The sequence below is a fragment of the Strix aluco genome, chromosome 2, assembly GCF_031877795.1.
Source record: "Strix aluco isolate bStrAlu1 chromosome 2, bStrAlu1.hap1, whole genome shotgun sequence".
NCBI classification, from domain to species: domain Eukaryota; kingdom Metazoa; phylum Chordata; class Aves; order Strigiformes; family Strigidae; genus Strix; species Strix aluco.
In genome coordinates, this window is record NC_133932.1 from 122,349,112 (window position 1) to 122,376,667 (window position 27,556).

The window sequence follows — 27,556 nt, forward strand, 5'->3', positions numbered from 1 at the left end:
TACTGATTGGTTGGTTGGTTGGTTGGTTTTTTAACCCCCTAACAACCATGCTTGCCACACCATTATTTCAACTGTTCTTGATCCCTGGTGAAGAGAAATGAAAAATAATGAACTCTGGATTTAGCAGCAGAAGTCCTTGCCAAAGACTGGTCAAGGCTTTCCTTCTTGCCGCTGAACTACATGCAGGAGGAGAAGAACCTAAGACAGAATTTCAAGGACTAGTATTTTCATTTAGTTCCCTTCAGGATCAGAGGACTTCAGCATTGACTGTTGCAGGATGAACCAAAGCAAGAAATTGTTTTGGTTTAGTTTGAAATTACTTTATCTGAGCAATAACAAACTCTGAAATACCTTTAAAGGTGTGCATAGAAATCTGATAAGTAGAAAACTAGTTTCCCAATTAACTGTTTATGGTTCTTAACACAATATGAAGCGGTTCGTGAAAGTCATTATGTAAGAGAAACCTGCAATTTAAATATTCTTTGCAACTTTTCCTCTATTTTTCTATCTATAGAAATTATAGTACCTTGGATAGGCTTACAGTATTCTCTAATATCAGTAAGATTATAGGTTCGTTCGCATGCACTGAAATTTATTGTTAGATGGGGTAGAGATGTACCTGAAAATGCTCAGAAAAATGAGATTAAATTTAAAAAAAAAAACAGGTTTTCTTTTCAAGTGGGTATATCTTAACCCATGGTCTATGGAAGATAGAATAAAGAGTTTAAAACAACAAAATATTTCCATCTTACAAATACATATTTGAATATTCACGTTCAAATTATTATTTGCTAAAACCAAAGGCCTTTTAAGTTAAATTCAACCCACCACGTGATATTTACCTTCAAAGATGCTACTGCCCAGGCTCGGTCCTGTTCTATCCAAGAGGGAATCTGGTCACGAACACTTCTTTGTGAATCCTTATTGAAGCAAGTTATGTTACACACATAAGTCACACAAATTTTTGGAAACAGTATATTCAGTAATAAGATTGTGAAACCCATGTTTTTAATAAAAATAGCATTCACAACAGGAATCTTTCTGTGATCTGTTGCTAAGTTCATAAATGGCATAACACAACAAAAGCTACCAATTTGCATTTAAATTTGAGATATACTGTTCACATTAACATTTGCTTAACCACTTGAGCCTGGAAATATTTTATCATTTAGAGTATCTGTATGACACACTCAACCCTAAGTAGTTCTCTCTTCCATTAAAAAAAAGTGACTCAAATGCCTGGCTATCTGTATATGCACTGTGAGCAACTGACTTCAAAAAATAACTCCATTGCACATATTAGCAGTCATGAAGAACATGGTTCTTCACACAAAAGGCAATTCTGAGGTAATTCACTAGGCAAAGCATCACTTCTGGACATCTCTGCACTGGTAAAGTTTGGTCATAGTTCTATTTTTCTGCTCCGTAGATGCAAAATTCTAAGGATGAACAACATAGCTTAAGCTCCAGTAGAATCTCTATATTCGCTATATCATTTTCTATAAAACATCTTACAGTACCCATTAACCAGTCTGACAGTCTCTGAATGAAAATATAGTTGGATCTCTCAACCATTGAGCAACTTCAATAGTAATCTTAAATGTTCAGCAGAAAAAAAAGGTAAGCTTTCTTATGAAAGGATGTCTCAGACATTGGTTATGAAGTCTGAGAAAGAACAAAAGTAGAAAACTTGGAAGCAGTTGTAGGAATAAAGTTGAGATGGGTCTGCACTATACATTCCAGTTAGAATTGGGGTTGAATCTCATATGTCCACAATCTTTCAAAAATCTATGGGTTCTGTGTTAGGTGGGGTAGAGGTAGGACTGGTTTTAAATTCCATTATACAATCAGATCTCACATAGAGTGAAAATGACCTACAGCAAGAAAATACTTGACAATCACCAAGTTCACTGATATTTAATTGAATTAATTATAAAGACTCCATAGAGGTGAAGAGGGAATTCTATATTCACACCGAAATGCAAAACCTGTAGAGTCATCTAAGGGCTAGAGAAATTGGAAATTTAAGGATCTTCTTAGCAATCAGCTGCCTAAGTAAGAAAACCTGAATAATACACCATGTTTTAAGTGACTTGCCACGTCTGCCAGCATGCATGTGAACACAGCTGGTGTCATGGATATTCTAAACCAAGGTATTCACACTGGTCTTGTATCACTGGAGGTACAAGATACCCCAATAAATATCTAATTAAGGCTAAAGGTTAAAACTAATTGTGAATGATGAAAACTGCAGCTAAACCTGATGGAAATGAGGTAGCCTGACCTTGAATGAAGGAGGAGATTAGCAAAAGAAGAGGCAAAGACTGAGCTCATGATTCCTGATTGGGCTCATGTTTCCTAAAAACACCTTTCAAAACCTTTGTCAAAATATTTGGTTCAAAGAAGGGCTATAATGAATAAGACTATGGAAAGCTTAGCTTTTTTCTCTACCCTTTTCTGCTGGAAGGTAGAAGGTATTTTGAAAGTATACAGATTCAGTAGAATTGAGAGACACTTAGTAAACGACAGCATGGTTGGTCAGCCATGCAACAGAAGCTTCTCAAACCAGATCTGTCACCTAGGAAAATATAAAAATACATTTCCAGATGTAGAACTCTGAGGCTGGGGAAAAAAGTATGTCAAAGTTAGCAAAGTGTGTGGACAATTCCATCAATTCATACAAAAAGTACAATTCATATATGATACTGGGAGAGAGAGATTCAGAAACACTGATTTTAGTTACAGAAGAGGGCTTAAAGCCTCCTCAAACATACCACAGAAAAAACAAATTGTAATCCTGGTAACAGAAAAGAAAAAAAAAAAAAGGAACAAAGGCAAAAAGTTATGCAAATTAGAAAATGAGTTGCCATGTTCAGAAAGTCCAAAAAGTCTTTATATTTTTATATTACTATGTGAGAAGTTATTTGTTCCTTTAATGTATGAACACAACTAATTAAACAGTTAGTAAGAATACAACTTTAATTTTTCAGGATTTAAGTAAATGTTCCTTATTTCAAAATACACAAACAAATGTAGCTTACTGATTTTCTTATGGTATCTCCAATGATCACACCTGTAAAAGTCTCCCATTCCTAGGAGGAATAAATGAACAACTCAGATAAGTCACAAGACACCTTTAAGAATAAGGATTAACATGTGGTAGCATGTAGGCACAATGGGAAGATAAACAAATTAAAGCCTAGATTCTGAAAGAATTATAAGACATTTTTTAAAACTCTAGGTAATACTACCAGTATGTAATTCCTTTTGCAGAATCCAAGCTAAGTGACTGCACTGCTTTATAAGAAAAAGAAACAAAAGGAGAAGCCCTATGCTTTTCAGCACCCACAGCTGCTACCCAGACTGCCTAACTATAGACTAGCAAGAAGTAACATACATGCCTGGCAAGGACACACATACTGCCTGATAGGGTATCAGCAGCCCACATAGAACAAACTACTTCCAAAAGATTAAATTATCAGAACAGGAGGAATACAATATAATAGATTGGTATCATGAATAATTGCGTTAAGAAAGGGAAATGGAAGTTGAATTTATGTATGATTAAATCTTTTATGCTTGGTATTTGTATCCAGGAAGACAGCTTTTAATCATTTTAAAACAGATTATGTAGGTATTTAAACATGTACTAGAAATGATGAAATCCTATATTTGGAGGTGGTAAGAAACATCCTAAAAAATTTCAGAAGTATTGAAATTTTACATAATCAGTATCTATAATACTATGATAAAGAATTTTTTTTAATTGTTAAGACAATAGTAACATTCCAAATGAAAAAGTCAATCAACTACTACAGACCCCAGCATAGCTTTTTGCACCCATCAATCTAGTCAAGTCTTGAAACAACTCTCTCAATTACAAACTGATGCTCCTCTCCTGATGACAAAGAAAATGTTCATGCATAGAAAAATACATGAAGGCTCCCCAGTTTTAAAACCAGAAATTGTGTATTATTTTTATGAGGAAAAGCAGAAGTATAGTATGTACAGACATGTAAAACTACCTCAGAAAAATCTATACGTGTTGATTCAGAAAGTCTCTATTAAGAGCCAAGGCATTCTGTAGTATAATGCTGAAGTTGTACTATAAATTTCTCATCACTTTGCAAAAAATTCATAAGTGCAGGTTGAACTCTTTTGGGACAGGGACTTAGAATACTAAATTCTCTAGCAGCATAATAAGCAATTTCTAGCTTCATCACATTAAAAGCTTTAAAAGAAATAACTCTAAAAGAATAACAACTTCAGCTTCATTCTCCTCAATAAATATTTTGCACAAGCACTCTTTTCTTAACAATTTAATTAAAGTAACTTCTACTTTTCAGAGAGGTAAGGAAATTATTGATATTATTTGCCTGTTTTAATTCTTGAGTACTCAGATACTGCAGGAATGTACATTATATGTAACCTAGATTAAGCTGATTAAAAACTCTAATAGCTGATGGAAATGCATGCTAAACAATAGCAACCAACACATAAAGCAGTAAGTACTTAAGAAGCGTCGGCAGCCAGGCTTTAATTTAGTCAGAAAGTTATTTGCAAGTTGCTGCCTTCATGAATTTATAAACTCAAGGACTAGAAAGATAAAGCAAGGTATTTTCAGAAGTTGAAAAAAATAATAAATGAGGGAAGTTCTAATAATGAAGAGTAGCCAGAGTATGCCTCTACCAACAAGATTTGAGTTATTTTTATCAGGCAGCTTCATTGCTGAAAAACTGCAGGATTTCGCTTGCTCAATCATACATCTGCAATAAAACTACACTGCATTCATAACATCAAAAGGTTTCAACAAACCTTTCTTAAACCTTGTATCTTAAACCCACATCCTTCATATAATTAAGTTCCATTACTTTCTTCAAATATATTATTTGATTTTTACCTTTTACCTGACGCTGCTCTAGCAAATTGACATCTACTACCATTTAATAATCCTTCTGGTCTCCAGCTTCTAGTCAGTACAGAGCCATAGCTTTGTCTCTCCATTCCATGTAGGTATTTTAGATAACTAAATTTGTCTTGACTCACACTAATCAGCCACATTTAAGCAATTGTATTGACTCAATTGTGCATAAGGTTCTACTGCAAGGAGACTTTATAGGAATAATTTCACTGCACTATAGACAACTATAACTTTGGCATCTACATCTCAGACAGCTTGTCCCATCTGCCTGTAAGGGCAATGGAGAGAAAGCAATTTTAGCAGTAAACAATCTGATCTATTTTACAATATTAATTTATGATTAAACTAATTGCTTCTTTGACGGGTTTGGTTTTTTCCTGTTTCCTATAAAGACAGGCTAGGATAACCTGCTCAGATGAATTTTGATAGGCTTTTTTTAGTTACCAATTTTAGTTACCAATTCAATCACCACTAGATGTACCATTTTACCCAAAACATGTAAATTCACTATGAACCTCTGTGTTGGGCAAAAGCATTAATAATAATATTAAATACCCAAATAACAAAATACACTAATACCCAAAGACAGGAACATGTTATTACTGAGATGTGTGCTGCCCTATGGAAATAAGGGTTCGCAGTACTTAAGCGCTGCCGCAATTTTGTTGGGAACACGGTAGCCTCTAAACAACCAGTAAATTCCCCATTTTAGGCATTTTCAGATTATGCCTCATTCACAGAATCACAGAATCATCTAGGTTGGAAAAGACCTTGAAGATCATCTAGTCCAACCATTAACTTAACACTGACCATTCTCAACTACACCATATCCCTCAGCGCTATGTCAACCCGACTCTTAAACACCTCCAGGGATGGGGACTCCACCACCTCCCTGGGCAGCCCATTCCAACACTTAACAACCCCTTCTGGAAAGAAATGCTTCCTAATATCCAGTCTAAACCTTCCCTGGTGCAACTTGAGGCCATTTCCTCTTGTCCTATCGCTTGTTACTTGGTTAAAGAGACTCATCCCCAGCTCTCTGCAACCTCCTTTCAGGTAGTTGTAGAGGGCGATGAGGTGTCCCCTCAGCCTCCTCTTCTCCAGACTAAACAACCCCAGTTCCCTCAGCCGCTCCTCGTACGACATGTGCTCCAGACCCTGCACCAGCTTCGTTGCCCTTCTCTGGACACACTTCAGCCCCTCAATGTCTTTCTTGTAGTGAGGAGCCCGAAACTGAACACAGTAATCAAGGTGCGGCCTCACCAGTGCCAGCCGCCAACTGGATTTAACTCCGTTCACCACAACTCTTTGGGCCCGGCCATCCAGCCAGTTTTTTACCCAGCAAAGCGTGTGCCCATCCAAGCCACAAGCAGCCAGCTTTGCCAGGAGAATGCTGTGGGAAACAGTGTCAAAGGCCTTACTGAAGTCAAGGTAGACAACATCCACAGCCCTTCTCTCATCCAATAAGCAGGTCGCCCTATGGTAGAAGGAGATCAGGTTTGTCAAGCAGGACCTGCCTTTCATAAAGCCATGCTGACTGGTCCCGACCATCTGGTTGTCCCACATGTGTTGTGTGATGGTACTCAGGATGAGCTGCTCCATTGGCTTCCCAGGTGCCAAAGTCAAGTTGACAGGCCTGTAATTTCCCGGATCATCCTTCCGATCCTTCTTATATATGGACATCACATTGGCTGATTTCCAATTTGTCGGGACCTCCCCAGTCAGCCAGGACTGCTGGTAAATGATGGAAAGCGGCTTGGCGAGCACCCCAGCCAGCTCCTTCAGCACCCTCGGGTGTATCCCATCTGGTCCCATAGACTTGTGTGTGTCTATGTGATGCAGTAGGTCACTGACTATCTCCTCCTGGATTGTGGGGGGGTTGTTCTCCCAGTCTCTGTCTTCTGGCTGAGGAGGCTGGATTCCCTCAGTACAACTAGTCTTGTTATTAAAGACTGAGGCAAAGAAGGCATTAAGCACCTCAGCCTTTTCCTCATCACTCATTGCCATGTTTCCTCCTGCATCTAGCAGGGGATGGAGACTCTCCCTGGTCTTTCTTTTGCTGCTCACATACTTATAGAAACATTTCTTGTTACCTTTGACTGCTGAAGCCAGATTAATTACTAGATGGGCTTTAGACCTCCTGATTTCCGCCCTGCATAGCCTCACAGCATCTTTGTAATCACTGTGAGTGGCTAGCCCCTTCTTCCAAAGGCTGTAAACTCTCCTTTTCTCCCTGAGTTGCAGCCAAAGCTCCCTGTTCAGCCAGGGTGGTCTTCTCTGGCACCGGCTTCTCTTACAGCACCTGGGGACAGTCTGTTCCTGTGCCATTAAGACTTCCTTCTTAAAGAGTGTCCAGCCTTCCTGGACCCCTATACCCTTCAGGACCCTCTCCCAAGGGATTCTGTCAAGCAGGTGCCTAAACAAGTCAAAGTCAGCCCTCTGGAAGTCCAGGATGGCAGTTCTGCTGCCCCATCTCCTGGCCTCTCTCAGAATAGAGATTTCATGATCGCTGTGCCCTGGTCAGCCTCCAACCATCACATCATCCACCAGTCCTTCTCTGTTCACAAAGAGGAGGTCCAGCAGGGCACCTTCTCTGGTCTGTTCACTCACCAGCTGTGTCAGGAAGTTATCTTCCACACATTCCAGGAATCTCCCGGACTGGTCCCGCTCTGCTGTGTTGTATTTCCAGCAGATGTTTGGGAATTTAAAGTCTCCCACAAGAACAAGGGCAAGTGATCGTGAGATTTCTCCTAAATGCTTATAGAATATTTCATCCACCTCTCTGTCCTGGGTGGGTGGCCTATAATAGACTCCTACTACGACATCTGCCCTGTTGGCCTTTCCCCTGATTCTAACGCAAAGACACTCCACCCTCTCTTCACTATACTTCACTATTCAGACCATTGTCAAAAGTGTCACATGACATCTCTCATTTTTATGTGAATATGCTAATAACGCAGCATTTGCCTGAAAACTGAATGGACAGTCATTTTTATTAAATGTGGTTTGAACTTATATCAACTGCATCCCACTCTGCTATCAAAAATATAAACCATTCCAGGATGAGTTCATCATTTGTCTCAAAGATAAGCCACTATGGTGCAAAGAATCCAACGCTTAAGTGGCCAGCAAACAACTTACAAGAAGGACACTCTCTGTAAAGTGCACTCTTGAAGATACTGTTGCAAATGATTAATGATCACTAACTAGTCCAGGAATTTCTTAGACACTGAAGAATCAGTGGCTGAAATGCACAGAGATAACTTTGTTATTTCACCTTCCAGGAAGACTCTTTGCTTTAAGTGTCTTCAACTGCAGGTTGCAGAATCAGACTTTTACTTAATTTCTCCCTAGATCTTGCACTCCTTTCCTGTATTTCAATATCAAGGCATGATGCACCAGCAACCCTTGGTCACAGTGAAACAGGTGTGTATCCATCACTTCACTTATAAAGGAATATCCATCTTTAACTGGAAGGATGGATAAATGTCTAGCCACATGATGGCAGGAAACACTGATACAGTGTCTGCAAAAAAACACAAGAACCCTCCATAAACATCTTTTTCAGAACCCTACCTTTCTCATGGTGACTTTCATTTTGAACCTACTAACTATAATGTTAACATCCAAAAGTAACTATCATAAGTAAAAGTAACTATCATAAGAAAAATAGTAGCATATAAATTTAAAATCTCAAGTCCTACACTTACTGACAAAAACTTTTTATTTACTGATTTATTTTTCATATTAAGTTTAAGTAAAACACATGGCAATTTTCTCCTCTAGCACTTACATTCTCTTGAAAAAGTTCAGGGTGCATTCCTCGTACAAAATGTAGAGCAAACATTAGCTGATCAGCCTGAAATAAAAGCAGTAACAATGTATTTATATATTCATCAAAAGTCACCTTTCTGCTTTTTTCATAAGTAACAAAATATCATTAATAAAACACCTCTAATTCCACAGTAGTGACTTAATGACACATATCCTAACTCAAAATTGCTACATACCTCTGCAACTTAGAGCCAAACACTAATCCAAACCCTGTATCTAAACACATCTAAATTCACATGAAGAACAAAAAAACAGGTATTTGTAATAAAGCGAACATACGAAAGAGAATCCATTATTTTTTAAACTCTGCATAGGAAATGCTTGAAATCTCATAGCAAATTTTTGAAACAGAATTTTGAAAAAAAACCCAAAACAACTGTAACCTTCTGACTTTTTCCTAGGTCTGTTGCATCACGTGAAATTCAACCAGTCTCTGAGCACTGGAGCAATAAACCAGGAATAAGGATTTAATGGAGCCATAGAATAAACCATGCACACATTCAAGATAATAATTTTTAAAAGAATATTGGTTTGTTAAAACTGGGATTCCTATGTCCATGAACAGAAACTTTCACGGATGTGTTTTACCAAAGCTGTGCTGGAAAGCATACATTACTATGTAATGAAGTCAATGTGAAACACTGGAAGTTGATACTCTGGAAGATCAGGACCACTCAGAAACCCAGACTGAGGCCTCCAATTTTCAAAGTCTGGCTGTAGTCTGGAAAATGTATTTTACAGACAATAGAAGATATACACATATTCTCTCTCATTAAAATTTTAAGTAAGCATAAGGAAGGTGGTAACTCTTATTTTCCTTTTAAGAAAGTGAAACATAACTAAAAAGCATAAAACACGGGTGAAAGGGAAGAACAGAAGAAAAATCAATGATTCGTGGGATTGGGTTAAGTCTACAAAGCACAGGCATCTCAGCCAGCTGATAAACACAACACACCTGCACTCCTATAGAAATCAATTCTATTCTTGACAATGCTTGAATTTTCCATGGTGTGGTTTCCCACATATATGTCGTATGTGTACCTCAAAATGACAGCCTGTTTGTCCTTAGCTTCAGAGAATTACCACTCTGAAGAATATTAAATTACCAAGAATACTGCTGAAAAATTAATTGCATCGGACTTTTCAGAAGGGACAGGAACAAAAACGATGAAGCATACTCTAGGGAATATTATGTACATGTTATAAGGTATAAGATGAAAGGTTTGACTGATATTGGCTTTCTCATCTCAATGTCTATTATATTTTTGAGGCCAAAATTACATGAGGGACAAATTATTTTTGGTTTCTTTTTATTATTACTGTTTTCTCAAACAGATGCCTTTTTACAACCCTGACACATCAGCTCAGAAACAGACAGATATAACAACAAAGAACAAAAGTATTGACTAAGGGTGTTCAAGATGTTCATCATCTCTGGGAAGCTTGCTCATGTGCAGTAAAAGTAACTTCAACTGCATCTGCATCTGTATTTCAAATAATACAGATGTATTATTTAATATTTTACCTGGTGATTAGGTTCCAGAATTATGGTTGACTGACTAAAGGGACGTATGTGGCTTAGAGACCATATCCTTACTAGCTTTAATTGCCTTTGGAATGACTGATGTTGGAAACTACCAAGCGGCTATATAGAACTCAATTCATATGAGCCACAGCTCCTTTGAACTGGATTTGCGTAACTGCAGATATGTATGATGGCAGCTACAACAAACTCTTGGCATAATCTGTATCATTGTGGATACCAATACAGAAAGTTTTTGTTTGCTGCTTTAAATAGTTCTGGTTTATTAATTCTTTCAATTACAAAACCATATGGTACAAAGTATCCCCCAAGGATACAATTAAAGCAAATAAAGGACATTTTATTTTTGCATGTATTTACTATTGGTTTTGTTACAGGGGTAGGACTGGAGAGCAAACAAGCCCCAACTAGTAACCAGGGTCAAACTCCACAAAGCACTAAAGTTCTGTTTGTATTGATAAATAAAATACGTCCATAAACATCATATGATACCAAGAACAACTGCCGTGGAATGGCTGAAGGCCACACCATTCAACTCTTTCATCCTCTCAGACAAGGTCTGCAAGCAAATCCAAATCCGAACTGCCCATTAGAATGCTCCCTGGATGATTCAGTATCCAAAACTTGAAAGGGAATTGTTTGGAAGAATGCTAAGTGGCCCAGGCAAAATCTATGACAGCAACTATTTTGACAAATTTGCAGTACAGGTGGGCCAGTTCCAGTGCTCAGGAAAATTTCTTGGCACAACTTCACTTACTAGCCATACATGAAGTATAAACTTGTATCAGCTATACCATTTGGGGTCAACTTTGAGGCCCCCAGTATAAGAAGGACATGGACCTGCTTGAGCGGGTGCAGAGAAGGGCCACAAGATGAGCACCTCCCCTATGAGGACAGGCTGAGAGAGTTGGGGTTGTTCAGCCTGGAGAAGAGAAGGATCTGGGGAGACCTTACTGGGACCTTTCAATAATTAAAAGGGTGCCTACAGGAAAGATGGGGAGGGACTCTTTGTCAGGGAGTATAGTGATAAGACTAGGGGTAATGGTTTTAAACTGAAAGAGGGTAGATTTAGATTAGATATAAGGAGGAAATTCTTTATTGTGAGGGTGGTGAGACACTGGAACTGGTTGCCCAGAGAAGCTGTGGCTGCCCCCTCCCTGGCAGTGTTCAAGGCCAGGTTGGACGGGGCTTTGAGCAACCTGGTCTAGTGGAAGGTGTCCCTGCCCATGGCAGGGGGGTTGAACTAGATGATCTTTAAGGTCCCTTCCAACCCAAACCATTCTATGATTCTATGATTTATGAAGACATTGGTAAAGTCTGAGTGTCACAGCAGTCTTTAAAAATTTGCATGGATAAAAGGCAGCATTAGCAGTGAATTGCTGATGGTGTGAGGAGCTTATTTGTTCTCTCCACTATCAGAACATGATACTAAGATCGATGGACCATTAGTCTGAAGCTGCACGGCAACACTAACTCCTTCAGTATTTTCTGAACTCAAATCTGATCATTCACAGTGCAATTCTTTCCTACTAGAAATCTCCTCTTTGTGTCTTGCTTTTCATAGAATAGAATTATAGAATCATTCAGGTTGGAAAAGACCCTTGGGATCATCGAGTCCAACCATCAGCCCTACTCTACAAAGTTCTCCCCTACACCATATCCCCCAGCATCTCATCTAAACGACCCTTAAACACATCCAGGGATGTGTTTTGAAATCTTTCATCTTTTCTGATATATAAAAATAACTGCTTTCCAATACTCAAAAGGTGTGATGACTTATTAGAAGGCTTCACATATTCGTGACTTCAAACACAGACATTAAATTATTATCAGAATATTTCGGGAGAAGCCACTTGGACTTTGATAAAGCAAAATCCTTAGAAATAACTGCTACCTCTGCATCTTCAATATAGTGTTGCTAGACTGAGGGGAGAGGAGAGGAGATGTAAAATTTTCCAAGATCTCTCCATTCTCACAGATCAAACTCCAGACTTGCATGATTTGTACTACTGCTCAAATCATCTGTGCAGACCTACTACGCATTCTTCAGCCTGGTACTATGAGAAAAACACCCCCTGTTATGACTGTTCCATGTGAAAATAAAAATTAAAACTGAATGTGAAAGGCAGATCTATCCTAGGTTTTCACCAAGAAAGCAAGAGCAAACAAGAAATACATTAAGAACATTATATGGAGGAACAGGGGAACAGATAGAAACAAAAAAGCTAGCAGGTGGAGATTTGGGGCAGGATGTGAAAAGAGAAAGGAGAACTTTACAATGTTTTTTTCTGTTTACTTTTTTTAAAAAAAAAAAAAAAGAACAAATAATCACACAAAACCTTATCAGGACAGTTAGGTCCAACACTCATACTTAGGAATGCTAGAAATAAGAGCAAGCAGAATAAGAGTGCTCAGAAGACTGTGAAGCCTGGAACTGGCTATGAAGCCAAAATGAGGCAGAGATGAGGAGCCAGAAGTAAAGCAGAAATCGGACTAGACTGAGAATAGCCTTGTCCATTAGAAAACTGCTATGTGGAAAAATGTGCATAAGCAACCTTAATACTGTCATATCCTAATTTTTAGTCGTCCTCATTTTGCATGTTAAATATTGCAAGTGTAATTTTCTGCATATATTACATACATACTGAAACAATTCTGCTTATGTGAAGCAGATCAAGTGTTGGTTGCTGAAAGAATACTTTCAAACCCAGTGCACTGTACAAAAGCCAAAAATAGCCACAACCTTACCTTAAACAAACAACGACAAACATATTCATAAATTGTATGTTTCAATGAGCCAATAAGCGACTTGATTCTTTCTTCAGTATTACTTGAATCCTAAAAGGAAAGTTTGTATTTCAAAAATTCATGTGGAAGTAAAAATCTTTTTATGTACCTTAAATCTCAGCAGAATGACAAAAATAATCTGAACTCTAGATGACACTTATTAGGTCTAAAAACATATTATTGAACTCAGCTGCAGCTATCAATGAATAGATGATAAAATGAGAAGTTCATGCTGAAACATTAAGAAATGAGTATTTTGGCCTTGAACATTTTGACTGTGAACATCATAAAATTTTCTTCTAACATTAATGTCCTTGAAATCTCATAGTTCTCACTTGGTAAAAAATTGCTTATGTATTGAATGACTATATTTAATGTTATTAAACAGATATGTTGACGTCAAGTGTAATTACTAAACTTCCAACCAAATTTGGCCCAATTGAAATAATCATTGTAGAAAATAGTGAATATACCCTTCCTTCAAAGCTTACACACTAAAAGACTGATTATAACAGGAGAAAACTGAAAGATAGGCTAAAAGAAGAAGAGGGAAAAAAAGAAAAGGTGAGGGAGGTAACAGGTAGTATAAGATTAATCAGAAACAAGTTCCTTTCTACCATGCTGGAATTTGAAGAGATGAGTTTATAAAGGAGAGCAATTTGGATTCATAAGCTGATTTGACTAATACCTTTCCCATGTCTAAAAGATAGCTTGAGAAAAATGTAGTATTGGATAGAGGAGAAGAAAAAAAGGAAGCAAGCAAAGAAGGCAAAACCAGAAGTTGAGGTTTAAATAATGGGCAGGAAGAAAAGAAATTATTAAAGAGGTGTGAAAGTAAGAACAAGAAGCAGCTCATCTTGTGGAAAAGATGTAATACGTAAAGAACTTTAAAGAGAGCAAGTTCACATAGTCAAAATCATGTTTCTGGTAATGATTGGAGCTAAAGGAAAATTGTAAGCACAGATGCCAGAATAAAGGGGAATCCAAAAGTGACATGATGAAAGGCTTTTTAAAGTGGAAACAAAGAAAAATAAGATGAATTTTGGAAATGCTGAATAAAAAGAAAATGCATTGTTACTCAGTGTGGGTTTTTAGATCTAAAGAATGAGATGACAAAGGATAAATCCATAATGCTGTGCTTCAATAAAAAAAATATACTGGCCATTAGAATTCAGAAAAGTAAAAATTACATTTTCAACAAGACAGGTTGCATGCATGCTTACAAACTGTACAGAAGTAGATACAGTTTTGATCTTCCTTCAGGTAACTGAACCATGCAGAAATATAGATCCTATCTTATTCTACCCCTTGTTGATAGAATTAGCATTATTTGTAATCAGAACATTAATTTATTTAAATAAAACCTTCAGTAAAGTTATAATCAACCTTGTTTTTCCTAATTCACCTTAGACAAAGAGCAAGCCTGAAATCACAAAGAGCTACTTTGTTTTCAGATGGCACAGCAATTTTATAATTTATATGTAGCATAAGATCATTAAAAATTCCGTGTGCCTGTATTCTGAATATCTAAAGCACAACAGTTCAGCATCACTATCTATTACACATTTCATCATCAGTTCTTATATATTATTTTCTAAAAATGTCCAGAGCAACTAACAAATTCTAAGGATCAAAGCAGATTGATTCTTCTACAGCATTAACAGCTTCAGAAAAAGAGAAAATACCTGCTCGCTTTGCAGAGCCCTTTGGAAAAGCCGCAGGAAAGCCGCCAAACTAAAACGGTACATATTATTAATTTTGGACAAGTCAGAGATAATAAAGTACATCTTGCTAGCGCTCTCAGCTAAAGGGAGATAGGCATCCCTCTCCTGTGGATAAAAAAAAAATACATATATAAAAAACCCAGTACATTACTGCCATCTACCGGTTACTGCATAAACATTTATTCATCACACAAAAAAAATTCCGATGACTCCCACTGCTTCAGAAAACAGAATCCTTCCTGATTCTTCAAATTGAGGGACACGCACTCAAGACTTCAACACTGTCTTTAAATTTCAAAAATGAAGAAAGCATTTGTAGCAAAAAATTCTTTAAATTATGAAGAATATTTTGGAAATTAATCCCTAGGAAACAGAGGCCTCTTCCCACCACAGAACACATCTCAAAATTCCATAGAAAATTTTAAACTAAACAAATAAGAGCACGGAGGAAAACTGTAATGTGTACAAAAACAGCATGCCAGATGAATAGCATCACCAATGATCTAAATTTTTGCAATAGTAAGGGATATATTAAGTAAGAACATCCACATGAGTCATACTGTTTGCAATAGTAGATGTCAAAAATGAAGTCAAAACCCATTATTTGCCAGTAAGTCCTTGGGGAAAAGTCCTTTAATTCAAAACGGCAGACTTTAAATTGTGTAGCTATTCACCATGTGTAAAACAAAAGAATTTAATTACTGAAAATACTTTCTGTACTCCCAAATATCTTTTACTCCAAAAAATTAATTTACTATGTTACCGATCTTATACTCCTATGAATGTATATATCCTCTCTATATAGAAGATTACTATTTTTAGCAGAGAAAAACTAGCAATAAAAGATCAAAATATCTTCTACCTTATCAAGGAAACTCTGAAGTCTGTGAGATTCAGCAAGTGATTCTTGGATGAGTGCACTACTTGCTTTAGTCTGATTCAAAGATTCAATCAGATCCTTATTTTCTAGTATATTGCCTTGTGATGTTGCAAGTGCCTGTAAAAAAAAAAAAAAAATGTCATCTACCTTACATTAAATAAAACTGTAAAGTAACCATTTTGGAAGCTGTCCTTCTTTCTGACTGGTAGATATTTCTGAATCATTTAATGCATCAAGAATACTAAAAAACATGTGGTTACTCCAAAAACTGAGATGTTGTTTTAAAGAAGCATGGAAAATAAAACCCAAGAACAAACTCCAAAAATCCAGACTGCCAGGTTCTGAAACTTAAGTCATCAGCAAGCTTTTGAGAATGATTTCTATGATCCAAGTCTTACGCGCTAATATCCCCACAGTAAATACGAAGTACGGTATTTGTAATTCTACTTAACTACCAATTTAACCTAAAATTGGCTAATGACTTCCTGTACATAGTCATTCATAAATTAATTTTCCTTCAAAAATATTCCCATAACCCCTACAAAATTTAGTTCTCATTTCCAGCTGAGATGAATAGTCACAACTACAACAATTTCAGTTTTGTAATCAGAGATCCCTTCAAAATCCTTGAGATTACTCCGTATTTTCCCTGAGTTCTCCTGTGCAAACAATTTCACTTCTAATAATAAGTGGGGAAAGCTTGAATGATTCACTATTATTTAAGGCATTTTACTAACCTTCGGTAAATACCCTTCAATACAATTTTTCAGTCAAACAACATAAAATTGGCTTCTTGTCAGCTAAATCAGTTCTGAACAACTACCTGTAGGACAGGATTTCAGGATATTTGGAGGCAGAGATTCACCAGTTAGAACAGCAGAATGCACTTAGATCTCTAGTTGAAAAGAGTTTAGGACAAGATCATCTGTTTTTTCAAGGAGTCCAATTTTGCTGTGAGGAATCATAGTGTGAGCTGAGATAGCCACAATATGAATGTCTTTACTCCAAGGCTTTTGGAGGAAAACCATTTCAGTACTTCAGACAGAATGATAATGTTGCTTTAGGATTAACTTGAATTTAGCTAGATCACCTCCAGCACTGACTTCTTTGTGACAAAGCCCATGTGGCACCTGTCAGTTTCCACTGAGTTTTAGGTTTCTTTCTTCAGGGTCAAAGAGTATTTTGATTTCACTACTAACAAGAATGCCAAAGTTGAAACCAACCTCAGTGTTAATACTTGGCCACTTTTTGTTGCTTTGTCATCAATTACTTGAAATTTTGCACTTGATAACTAAGATTGGACAAATGTGAAAGATTTTGGAGTTCCAAGATCACACAAAAAGTCTGTTCTAAGAAGTAGACTTTTTTTGTTGTATCTCTGAACTCTCAGTTTCTGGTAGACATTAAGGTGCTAAACAATGATCAACTTTGAATATGGAATTTTTTTAGAGAAGATGTTTCCCTCTGCCTGAAAGAGAAATCTGCCCCAGTTTTAAAAGAGGTTTGAGCTCAGTATTTGAGTCGTAATAGAGAGTTTAATAGGGACAGTAAATGTGGAAATTCAAATCACATTAGATAATTATGTGCAAAATTATAAAATCGAGCTATTAATGGCTAGTTTAATAAAGTTCAGTTTACTACTTTTTGAGGAATCTGTAAAACAGCTTATGCTCAAGTCCATTGTGCTGGATACTGCAAAGTTCTATGACTCAGCTGAGGGTTTTGAGGCAGCAGGTTAATCTCCCTGCATCTATGACACTTTAGAAGGAAGGAGGATTTGAGGATCCATTCCTATGGGCATGAAGTACAGTTCCTGTGAAATCCATGACAATATGCAAACAAAACAGAAAACAGTCCTCTTCCTTGGAAGCTACCTTTCCTTACAGAGGTGCACAACTGTTTCTGAACTTAATTACTTCCTTTAAAATAAAAAGGTAAACTGAAAATTGAGAATATTAATTTTAAATATGAGAAAGGAAAATGTTAACTATAAAGAGTTCATTGCTAATAAGAAACAATTGTGGAAGTTTAAAGTTTTAAATGTCTCTCCTAACAAATCCTTCCATTTTCTATTAGGAATTTTTCTTTCAGGTTTTTTTTTCCTTTCACAATGCAGTATCATTTCTCAGCTTGAGAAGGGATTCACAAGGTTTAAAACGTGGTTTTAAAACTCATAATTTGAAAAAGAAATAGTATCATTTTTAACAAAGTTTTCTCTTTTAATGCATTAAAATTAATGAAATTTCTAATCAATCTAAACCAGCCTATATCTAGCCAAAATATAAGCCAAAACGTCTTGCTAACATTTTTTCTTTTCCTCTTTGTCTTGCTTTTTGTGTTGCTAAATATTTTTTACTGAGAATGAAGTAGGTCAATGTCAATGTAGCTTCTGGAATGTGCCGCTGAAGGTTGGTGCTTTTGTGAAGAAGAAAGGGGTTTGAGGATAAGACAGTAATAAATAAGACAGTGGGGCCTATTCTTGAAGATAACAGGAACAAGGTTGGGACAAATTAAAACAAACCAGCTCAAGACACAACACAGCTGCACAACACCTCCTAAACAGACCCTTTGTGAGCATGTGTGAGCACTGAGGTCAACCAGCAGACACGGTGAGGAAGACTACCAGCTACCACCAGGGACCCCTTGAGACCACCACCCACCAAGAAAGCACATGCATAATTAGGATGCAGATATTGTAATTAGTTCTAGGAAATCTAATGCATATGTAACTCATTTCTCGGAAAAGTTATGAATATGTATAACCTCACTGCATATTAGCTGCCACTTATAGATACGGGGGCGCGCTCACCTTTGCGAAGCTATTCGTGTGTGCGCCCAGTGCTGCAATAAAGAATGCCTGCTTTCTAAAACTCCAAAACGAGTCTTAGAGTTCCTCTGCTGGCTTTTACGGTAACACAACTATTCATACCCTGAACTTTGACAATGCTTAATGTATTGAAATACTACAGTTTCATGACAGATGTACATATTTTATCTACTTTTCTCTCCCAACAGCCCCAGGCAAATAGTGCTTTTATTTTTGCAAATCAAAAATTCTGAGGGCTCATTATTCCAACAATTTCACCATCTTCATTCAAACACATAACAATATGAACACTATCTTATTGATCTAACAGATATAAAAGAGGTAAAGTTATTTTACCTCCAAAAGAGATTCCTCAAGCTTAGCTAACTGTATCTTCTTATCTTCTTCTTGTTGTAACAGTTTTGTCTTCTGCTCTTCTAAATCAGGCTTTTCATGCTGAATTGTTAAAGCCAAAAGCTAAAAAGAAGGAGATTATTCAACAGGATAAAAACCACTCTAATATTTCATAATACATATTCATTAATTATATAGCATAATATATACTCATTAATCATATAGCGGTATATAGCCTATATTTTTGAAAGTAGACTTCTGAGAGTTTACTCAGTTGCACCAGACATCCAACAGCTTTAAATCTATGTAGACATCCAGGATATTCTGCAATGGCAAGTATAACACAGCAACTACTGTGAACCATGCCCTTGTGCATAACAGCAGGTGCAAGGTGAGATACTCAAGCATATCTCAAAAGGCACTGGATCACTTTATTAAGGACACTAATTCACACCCTTTTATGCTGAGGCCTTAACTTTTGCACCTCAATCTGAATCACATCTGTGTTTAAATGACTGGCAGTCTTCATTAGTGTATATACTGTTATCAGCTACAAAAAGAAGTAGGTGATAGAAAGCACAAACTGGAAAGAATGACAGTGAATTTCTTTCCACCAAGTCTACCAAAAGTCAAACCCCTCCCCACAAAGAGAGAAAACAAAAAACAAAGCTTTTTTCTTATGTATTTCCACTTAAAGAGGAGGCCAGTTCACTTGGTTACATTGTATCATGTCGATTCTCTATTTCCAGTGCAGGGAAGAAATCTGAACTCTATCTTACTTACTAACATCTTATTTACATCCCATTCCAAGCTTCTTGCTAGTTTGGAAAAACTTGTTTCATACCAAATAAAGAGGGTTTTTTCTTCCCTTAATTTATGTTTTCTCTTTTTTTTTTCTCTCTTCCATCCATATGCTACATTTTGCTTCCTAAATGTTATAGAAAAAAACTCAAAAGCTACTAACATTTTGGAGGAAGTAAAATATACAGCTTCTTTGTTTCATTACATTTTTCATATACACAAAGTATCTTGATGCTAGCATGGACTAACTATCCTAGCTATCTAACTAGGACACTGGAGAGCAATAACAGAAATGTTTCCACAGTACCATAAATGCATCTTGAACAGAAAACAGAAGCTTAGCAAGTAATCTGCTGCAACTGAAGTCAATGAGATGGTTTCCATTTTCTCTCTTGGACTTACTACTTGGTTCCAAAGTGCATAAAACCAAGATTTTAAAATTTAAATTTAGTTTCAGGATTGATTTTACCATTTATAGTTGTGTGCTAGCAAATATCTCTGTGACCATTAATGCAAACTACACCACAGGGCTTCGTCCAGAAGCTGGATGTAGCTATGTATGTCAGCTAAACATACATTGTTTTTTATGCCAAATGCCTACCTGTCCTCTTAAGCCACTTCCTGTTGTGGTAAAGTTTACTTCTGTAACAATAGAAGAAGCATCAGGTGGAAGGAAGGGATTTGGGTTCCTTGTTGAAAGAAAGAGACGGAACTCTTCATTATAATCTATCATTTTTTCACCTATTTGTACAGCATAACGGGGTCCTGTAAATAATAAATAGAAGTTATATTCACTCTGATTGGAAAATTTTAAAATTATCTGAAAATAGTGGTATTTGTGTAATACTTTATTACCAATTTTATAAATATATTTTATAAAATGTATTTATAAACTGTTTGGAAAGAAAAAGAAATTTTAAAAATGTAAGGAACATAACCTATTTTGCATTGTTAGACAAAAAAATGCAATAACATAGCACTAGTGTAAGAAATTTACATAGTGAGAATATTCAATACACAAGGATAGTTTAATTATCCTTACCCAGTACAAAAAGCATAAATGGCAAAAAATATACTTGAAGTAAAAGTAATACTAATGATTCTCTGAAATCTTCAAACAACGAATAGGAGACAAAACACACAGAAGATGTACTGGAGAATCCCCCTTTTGTGTAAGAATCCTGTCATAATTTAAACATATTCATTTACACTTCCACATAGGTATACCACTCTATCTAAACACACTAGCCATAATTACATATCAGCTAAGATGGTTCAGCATTTTCTGAATGTGATCCAAAACCATTAGATTTCATTCTGGATCTGTTACATTTATTTGTAGAAGGTTGACGTTGCTGTACAATCATAATTCAATTAAAATATTATGTTCTACGATAATTGTTATAGAGAGAGTCTATGAAACTAAAGATGCTGGAATATCTAGTCATTAGACTGAAAAAAAAATCCATTAAGAAATATCTCATAAATTTGTCTTATTTTAAATACATTTAATTTAAACACAGTATGAAATAAAATTAAATTTCTGCTGTCATGATTTCAATTTCTGTTTATACTACTAATATTTTAACATTTCTCAGTATGCCTGTCACAGAATGAAAATATATGTATGGCCTCTCACCACCCTCCTTCCACCACAGGTTTCCATTCTGGTGAGGTCAGAGAATAATAGACTCAAACAATCACATGACTAGAGTAAGATTTTGCCTCCTGATACTGAAAAAGAAGGAAGAATAAACTTATAAGATGAAAAGTTTCAAAGTGGAAATTTCCTTTCCAGAGAAATTTTTGAGGTGGCATATTTAGACACTTCTCTATTTTTAGCACTAGGAGCAGATCATAAATGGTCTAAGTATAAACCTCTTGCTAAAACACTGGTAGAGATGAAAATCACATACCAATTTTGCTTCTGTGCCAAGGATCAGAATAAATTTTAGGCCTATGCTGTAAAAACGTCAAACAGAAAACAGAAGCTGTACAAAGACTAATTTACTGCAGTATATATATTTACATTTTTCTTAACTTTTCATTCCAAGTAATGAAAAGATGTACACTCATCACAAGCAAAATAATGCAGATAGGCCTTCACCTCCATGTTTTGACAAAGCAAAGTGCGCTCTTTCTTGTGAAGTGACTGAAAAGACTCGAATAGTGACCCATTCTCCCTTTTCAAAAAACAGCTCTCTAGTTTGGACTTGTACAGACCTAGCATTAACATAGCTCATTAACATGGAAAAGACGATGCCTGAGTGTTATGAGCAACTTCCCTGAATAAACTAGTATATTTTAATTTAATCTGTTTTCTCCACAGTTCTGCAGACATATTCATCTCTTAATTTGATTCCTTGGGTAAAATCAGTTAAGTTGCCTGTAATACTGTATTTCTGCTTTCCAAAGTTCAGCAGAAGCTAATGAAAAAAAAAGTTGTAAAGGTGTTCTACCTAGCCTCCTACAGATCCCTGAAGTCACCACTTTGGTGGTGCTCTCAACTTTTACTGAGCATAAACATGCAAGCACATCTGTAACGGAAGAATGATTTAAACTAACATTTTTTCACTAAGCAGACCTTTACAATATAAGAGATAAATGTATCTAAGAACTCAACAGCATCTGCATTTTTTTTACCATGTATTTACATTTAAAGAATTACTCCTACCTCACCCACTATTAGATCTCAATATTGTATGACATGACAGCAAAACGGAGTCTTGAGCTATTTTCAGTGCCCAAAGTTCATACTGTAAAGTACATGCACAGGCTGTGGCACATGCTGAAGAATTAACACTTGAGGCAGAAATATAATTACTAAGGATAATGTAAATATACTTTAATTACAATAATGTAGAAAGTAAAACATATATTGTTGCATTTTTTTAATCCACTCAGTTCTTTTGACATAATTTCAAAATATGCAACATAATTCAACATAATTCATGCTGAGATACTTATATAATTACTATTCATCTGTGCTAAACTTTCAACACAATTTTTCATATCAGCTTTTTTAAAGCAACTAAATTCAAGTCAGTTATATACAGAGTTCATTATCTCTCCAAATTACATATTGTAAATGTAAATGTTTTTTTTTTTCCTTTCACTGCATCAGCTAGGGAGACTCCTTCCACCGAATTCCACCATTTTGCTGATCTCTATGACACCCCCTCATTACAAAGACACATCAGGGACAGACCTGTGTGCCACCTTTAGTTTCAGACAAATGAAAGCCAAACAGCAACACCAACATTCTAAAACTCTGATTTCTAACTGCACAAGCAGTTGTGTAATTTCTGGTCTATTTAAGGCCCAAGTTCCTAAGTAAATCTATGTGTTTGAAATTACCACTAGAAATTAACTTAAAATTTAAATTGTGAAGAGTTGATAAAAACACTTTATTCTAATTCCAGTCAAAAAATCTTTAAATATTTTTCCACTTACTAAACAAGAATATAACTCCAATCTATTTCATGCACTGAAGTGTTAGCAGAAGGTTAATGTTAAAGAGGAAAAAGTTACACAATACCGATGTTTTCAGAAAGATCAAGTTTTATATGATGTGTCTAGATCTAACCTACAAAACTTTGAATGAGCATTTGTAAAGATGGTCATTTACCTTGAGCAACAAGATCTTTTCTTAGCAACGGGTAAAGTACAGGCTCCACTCCATCTACTTCCTGTATAATAAGTGTTTTCCCAAATCTCACTGCCAACTCAAGAGCAGTTAAGAAGTTGGTGTCCTGGGAAAATAAAAATAAATTCTTTTGATTCATGTTTTCTTGAAATATTAACACTTCAGAACGAACAGGAAGGCATTATACCAGGAGTCTAAATCTAAAAATCATCAGTATAGCCGAAAAATCCTATTACAAGCATCATATGGTATTTTACGGTTTAGCCACAAGTGTTTAATTTAAATAAGTTTGATCTATTCAGCTACTGACATACAGGCAACGTATGTAACATGCCTAGCTCTCCAAGTGCTGCACCACAGAGAGCAGATCTGCCACAGGTCTTGTGTCACATCTGTCAGGTGCACCTGGAAGTCCTGGCTAGTTAACACATCTCAAATGTTATTTAGGTAGCTATGTCTCAAAACTGAACCAAGAGCTAAGGACAAGATTCACACTAATACTAAGATATCTAAATAAAGTCTTTTGCATATAGGTGTCTAAACATGCACGTGGTGTTTAAGATACCATTACAGTCAATGGAGATCCTAGGCAATGCAGACAACAGAGTCTACAAGGTAATCAAGAAAATCAACTAGCAGGGGATGCATTCCATTACCCAAAGATATGTATCTAGTACCATCAGAGAGTATCTAAAATGCCTGCACAGAGCTGTCAGGGATCTGTGGAAGACCTACATTCTGTTGAAACAGTATCTTGAGGCTAGGTGGGGTTCAATAAGGGACTTACAAATGGCACTAGGTGCCTGCCTATGTGTGTGCAACTGAGACAAGCCTTGCCGCCCACGTAAACAGTGACATGTAGACAATTAATCTTAAGTACCTTAATCTCAAACTGAAATCCAAACTACTATTTCCAATGTAGATAACACAACACAAAAATCATAGGGAAGGAGTGTATACATACTCCTGAAATCCAGTGAACTTCAACCAAGAATACAAAAGACCTCCTGTTTACAAATCTTTTACTATTTCCCTCTCAGCATGAAATACTGATATTCATGGAGAGGGCAGCACAAAGAGGCAAACTTATATAAGTAATACCAGATGTTGACTCTCCAATTTTAAATACACCGATCTCCTCCCTGAGTAAACAATTTTTCAGTGCCATGTAAAGAATCATTGTAACCTAGAACTCTGTGAGAAATTATATGCATCATGGAATATAAGCTCACTTCTGCTGCTGTCCTTTAAGAACTCCTCTCTAAAGTCTGGAATAGATGAGATCAAGCAGAACAACATTGTAAGACCAGGAGTAAATACTGTACCTGTTGGTTAATAACTTCCAAACGTGATTCCTTCAAATGTGTCTTCAACCATTCAGTAGCCCGGAAAGAAGGGTCTATCAAAAATGGGCAAACCTTACTCTAGGGGGAAAAAAAAATATATATAAAATATATATATATACTTACTGAAATATATTTTGTTTAAGAATAAAATTGAATGGAGTCCCTTTTTATTTCCCCAAACTAATGGTATAGTCATTTCAAAATATTTTTCATTAACAAAGTGTTGAAAGAAACAATAACAGCCTAACAACAAAATGACAACAGTAGAAGGAATTTTATGTCTTTTATTTTATTTCTTATAATCACAAACAAATCCAGATCTCAGACTTACAAACACTACAATGTAGAATGTTTTGGTGATACTGCCTAGTAACATGTATACTGACAAGACAGCAGGTTTTCATTTTAATGAAACCTTAATTAATGTGTGCTTCCCTGTGCAAAGCTTTAGTATTTTACCATATTATATAAAGATATGTTGTGCTATACACATTGCTTTCTAGATGTTGAGACTTTAGCCACTGATATACTAATTATGAAAGTGCTTAGAACTTAAAGAATGGTCACAACACAGAGTGACCACAGAGATGACAGTAAGTGGGGCAAGTGAAGAGAGACTTATTCACAGTTGATATGTGTATTTAAGATTTCACAGAATCACAGAATGGTTGAGATTGGAAGGGACCTCTGGTCGTCCTGTCCAAACCCCTGCTTGAGCAGGGCCACTTATAGCTGATGGCCCAGGACCCAGGCTTTTGAGTATCTCCAAGGATGGAGACTCCGCCACCTCCCTGGGCAATCTGTGCCAGTGCTTGGTCATCCTCACAGCAAAAAAGTGTTTCCTGATGTTTAGACAGAGCCTCCTGTGTTTCAGTTTGTGCCCATTGCCTCTGGTCCAGTCACTGAGCACCACTGAAAAGAGCCTGGCTCCATCCTCTTTACATCCTCCCTTCAGGTATTTATAGACATTGATAAGATCCCCCTGAGCCTTCTCTTCTCCAGGCTGAACTGTCCCAGCTCTCTCAGCCTCTCCTCATAGGAGAGATGTCCCAGACCCTTCACCATCTTTGTGGCTTTTCACTGGACTCTCTGCAGTACATCCATGTCTCTCTTGTACTGAGGAGCCCAGAACTGGCCATAGCACTCCAGGTGTGGCCTCACCAGTCCTGAGCAGAGCAGAAGGATCACCTCCCTTGACCTGCTGCCAATACCTTAACTAAAGGAGCCCAGGATGTCATTAGTCTTTTTTTCAGCAAGGGCCCATGTACAACCTGGTGTCCACCAGGACTCCCAGGTCGTTTTCTGCAAAGCTGCTTTGCAGCCGGATGGCTTCCAGCACATGTTGGTACATGAAGTTGTTCTTTCCCAGGGGCAGGGCTTTGCAATTCCCCTTGATGAACTTCATGAGGTTCCTGTCAGCTTATTTCTCCAGCCTGTCAAGGACCCTCTGGGCAGTAGCTTGACGCTCTGGTGTATCAGCCACTCCTCCCAGTTTTGTGTCATTGGCAAACTTGCTGAGGGTTTAAACATGAATTTTCAGCAATTCTCTAGTTCAGTCTCCTAGAAGAATATTTTCAGAGTTTGGGTTTTTTTTTACATTCTGAGTCCTACTATTCCAAACTGATTAACTACACAGATCTCAAACTGAAAGACAGGGAAACACGGACAATATCCAAGCATCAAAAGATGATGAGCAGAAAAGCTGTACTGTAGATGACATTGGTAAAATACCACGTCTGATTCCAGTTTTAAAAGGTTGCTGAAAAAACTGTACACAAAAGAAAATTATTTGAGCTGAGGGAGGGCTTTAAAAAGCTCTTCATGCAGTGAGATTTTTAAGAGCTCAATCTATTCAACTAAGCAAAAAGATGAAAATAAGATTTGATTATAGCATATAAGTAGCTTTAATGGTACAAAATGGCATTTATTGAGGAGCTTTTTAATCAAACTGAGAAAGGAATAACTAGATCTAATATCAAGATGACAAAGCAAGATAAATTTAAATTCGAGAAAAGGCTGTAACTGATTTGAGAGAATCGTCAATCATCCTAGCAAACTATCTGTGGCAAATGCAGATTCTCCTCATGGCATTAAATCTTTACTTTGCAGCAGATCTAATAAATGACTACATTCTAACTACAATATTATGTATGGAATTGTGCAATTCCATATGTATGTTTATTATATATTATATATCTATATGTAACTGTACGATAAACCTGAATCATTGTAAGCATGGTATTACCATTCTTTTCTCAAGTAGTATTAGCTACTAGCCTTAATTGTACCCTGATTTGCAGAGCTAATCTGATGAAATCTGAGGGTTTAAAATCTAGATGTTTTGAAAAGTACCTGCATATAGCCTTTTCCTTTTTCTGAGAAAAAAAGTATTAGAAATGCTATGTCAAAGTGAACATATATGGGACATAATCTTCCACTGATTGTATTGGTGTTAATGATTATTCACACTTCAAATCTGAATAGACTGATAACAGGTTTTGTCCATTCGACATCTGTGATGGTGCAGTTCCTCCCCCCCTCCTCTTCTTGCTGGACTGATCTGTGGTGGGTGTGATTCCAACCCCCCTCCTGGGTCATTATTCGAGCTGGGCCCGAGTGGAAAGTACTAAACAAAAGACAATTGAGAACAATTAACAGAATTGCACATCCATCACGTTCTTGTGCAACTGGTGGAAGACACCAGAATACTTCATTGTTCGACCTGGGCTGGAGTGAAAAGTAACTGACAAAAGTAAATTATCTTGGACCCTGTAAACAGCAACTCCATGAGACCCTTTGAGCTCTCCTGGACTGCAGTGGGCTGTGACCAGCATCTCCCCTGAGCTGGGATGCCTCTCAGGTACCAAAACCCTTAAGATACCATCCACCGTTAGAGCCGATGGGAGGCCAGGGC

The 27,556-nt window shown here is 36.7% G+C and overlaps 1 protein-coding gene across 2 annotated transcripts in view; it reads right to left on the minus strand.

The window, feature by feature from the left end:
- DYNC2H1 (dynein cytoplasmic 2 heavy chain 1) overlaps positions 1-27,556 on the minus strand; it is a 187,304-nt gene that overhangs the window by 91,518 nt on the left and 68,230 nt on the right. The window contains exons 64-73 of one of the 2 annotated variants that reach the window (XM_074816179.1): positions 24,622-24,720; positions 23,279-23,402; positions 20,252-20,415; positions 18,853-18,972; positions 15,672-15,806; positions 14,771-14,914; positions 13,047-13,136; positions 8,715-8,780; positions 3,042-3,092; positions 843-920 (exon numbers count right to left, since the gene is read on the minus strand). In XM_074816179.1, coding sequence (XP_074672280.1) covers positions 843-920; positions 3,042-3,092; positions 8,715-8,780; positions 13,047-13,136; positions 14,771-14,914; positions 15,672-15,806; positions 18,853-18,972; positions 20,252-20,415; positions 23,279-23,402; positions 24,622-24,720 — 1,071 coding nt within the window. Of the gene's footprint in view, positions 1-842; positions 921-3,041; positions 3,093-8,371; positions 8,448-8,714; positions 8,781-13,046; positions 13,137-14,770; positions 14,915-15,671; positions 15,807-18,852; positions 18,973-20,251; positions 20,416-23,278; positions 23,403-24,621; positions 24,721-27,556 lie in introns of those variants that run through there. The other variant, XM_074816180.1, reaches the window with a different exon arrangement.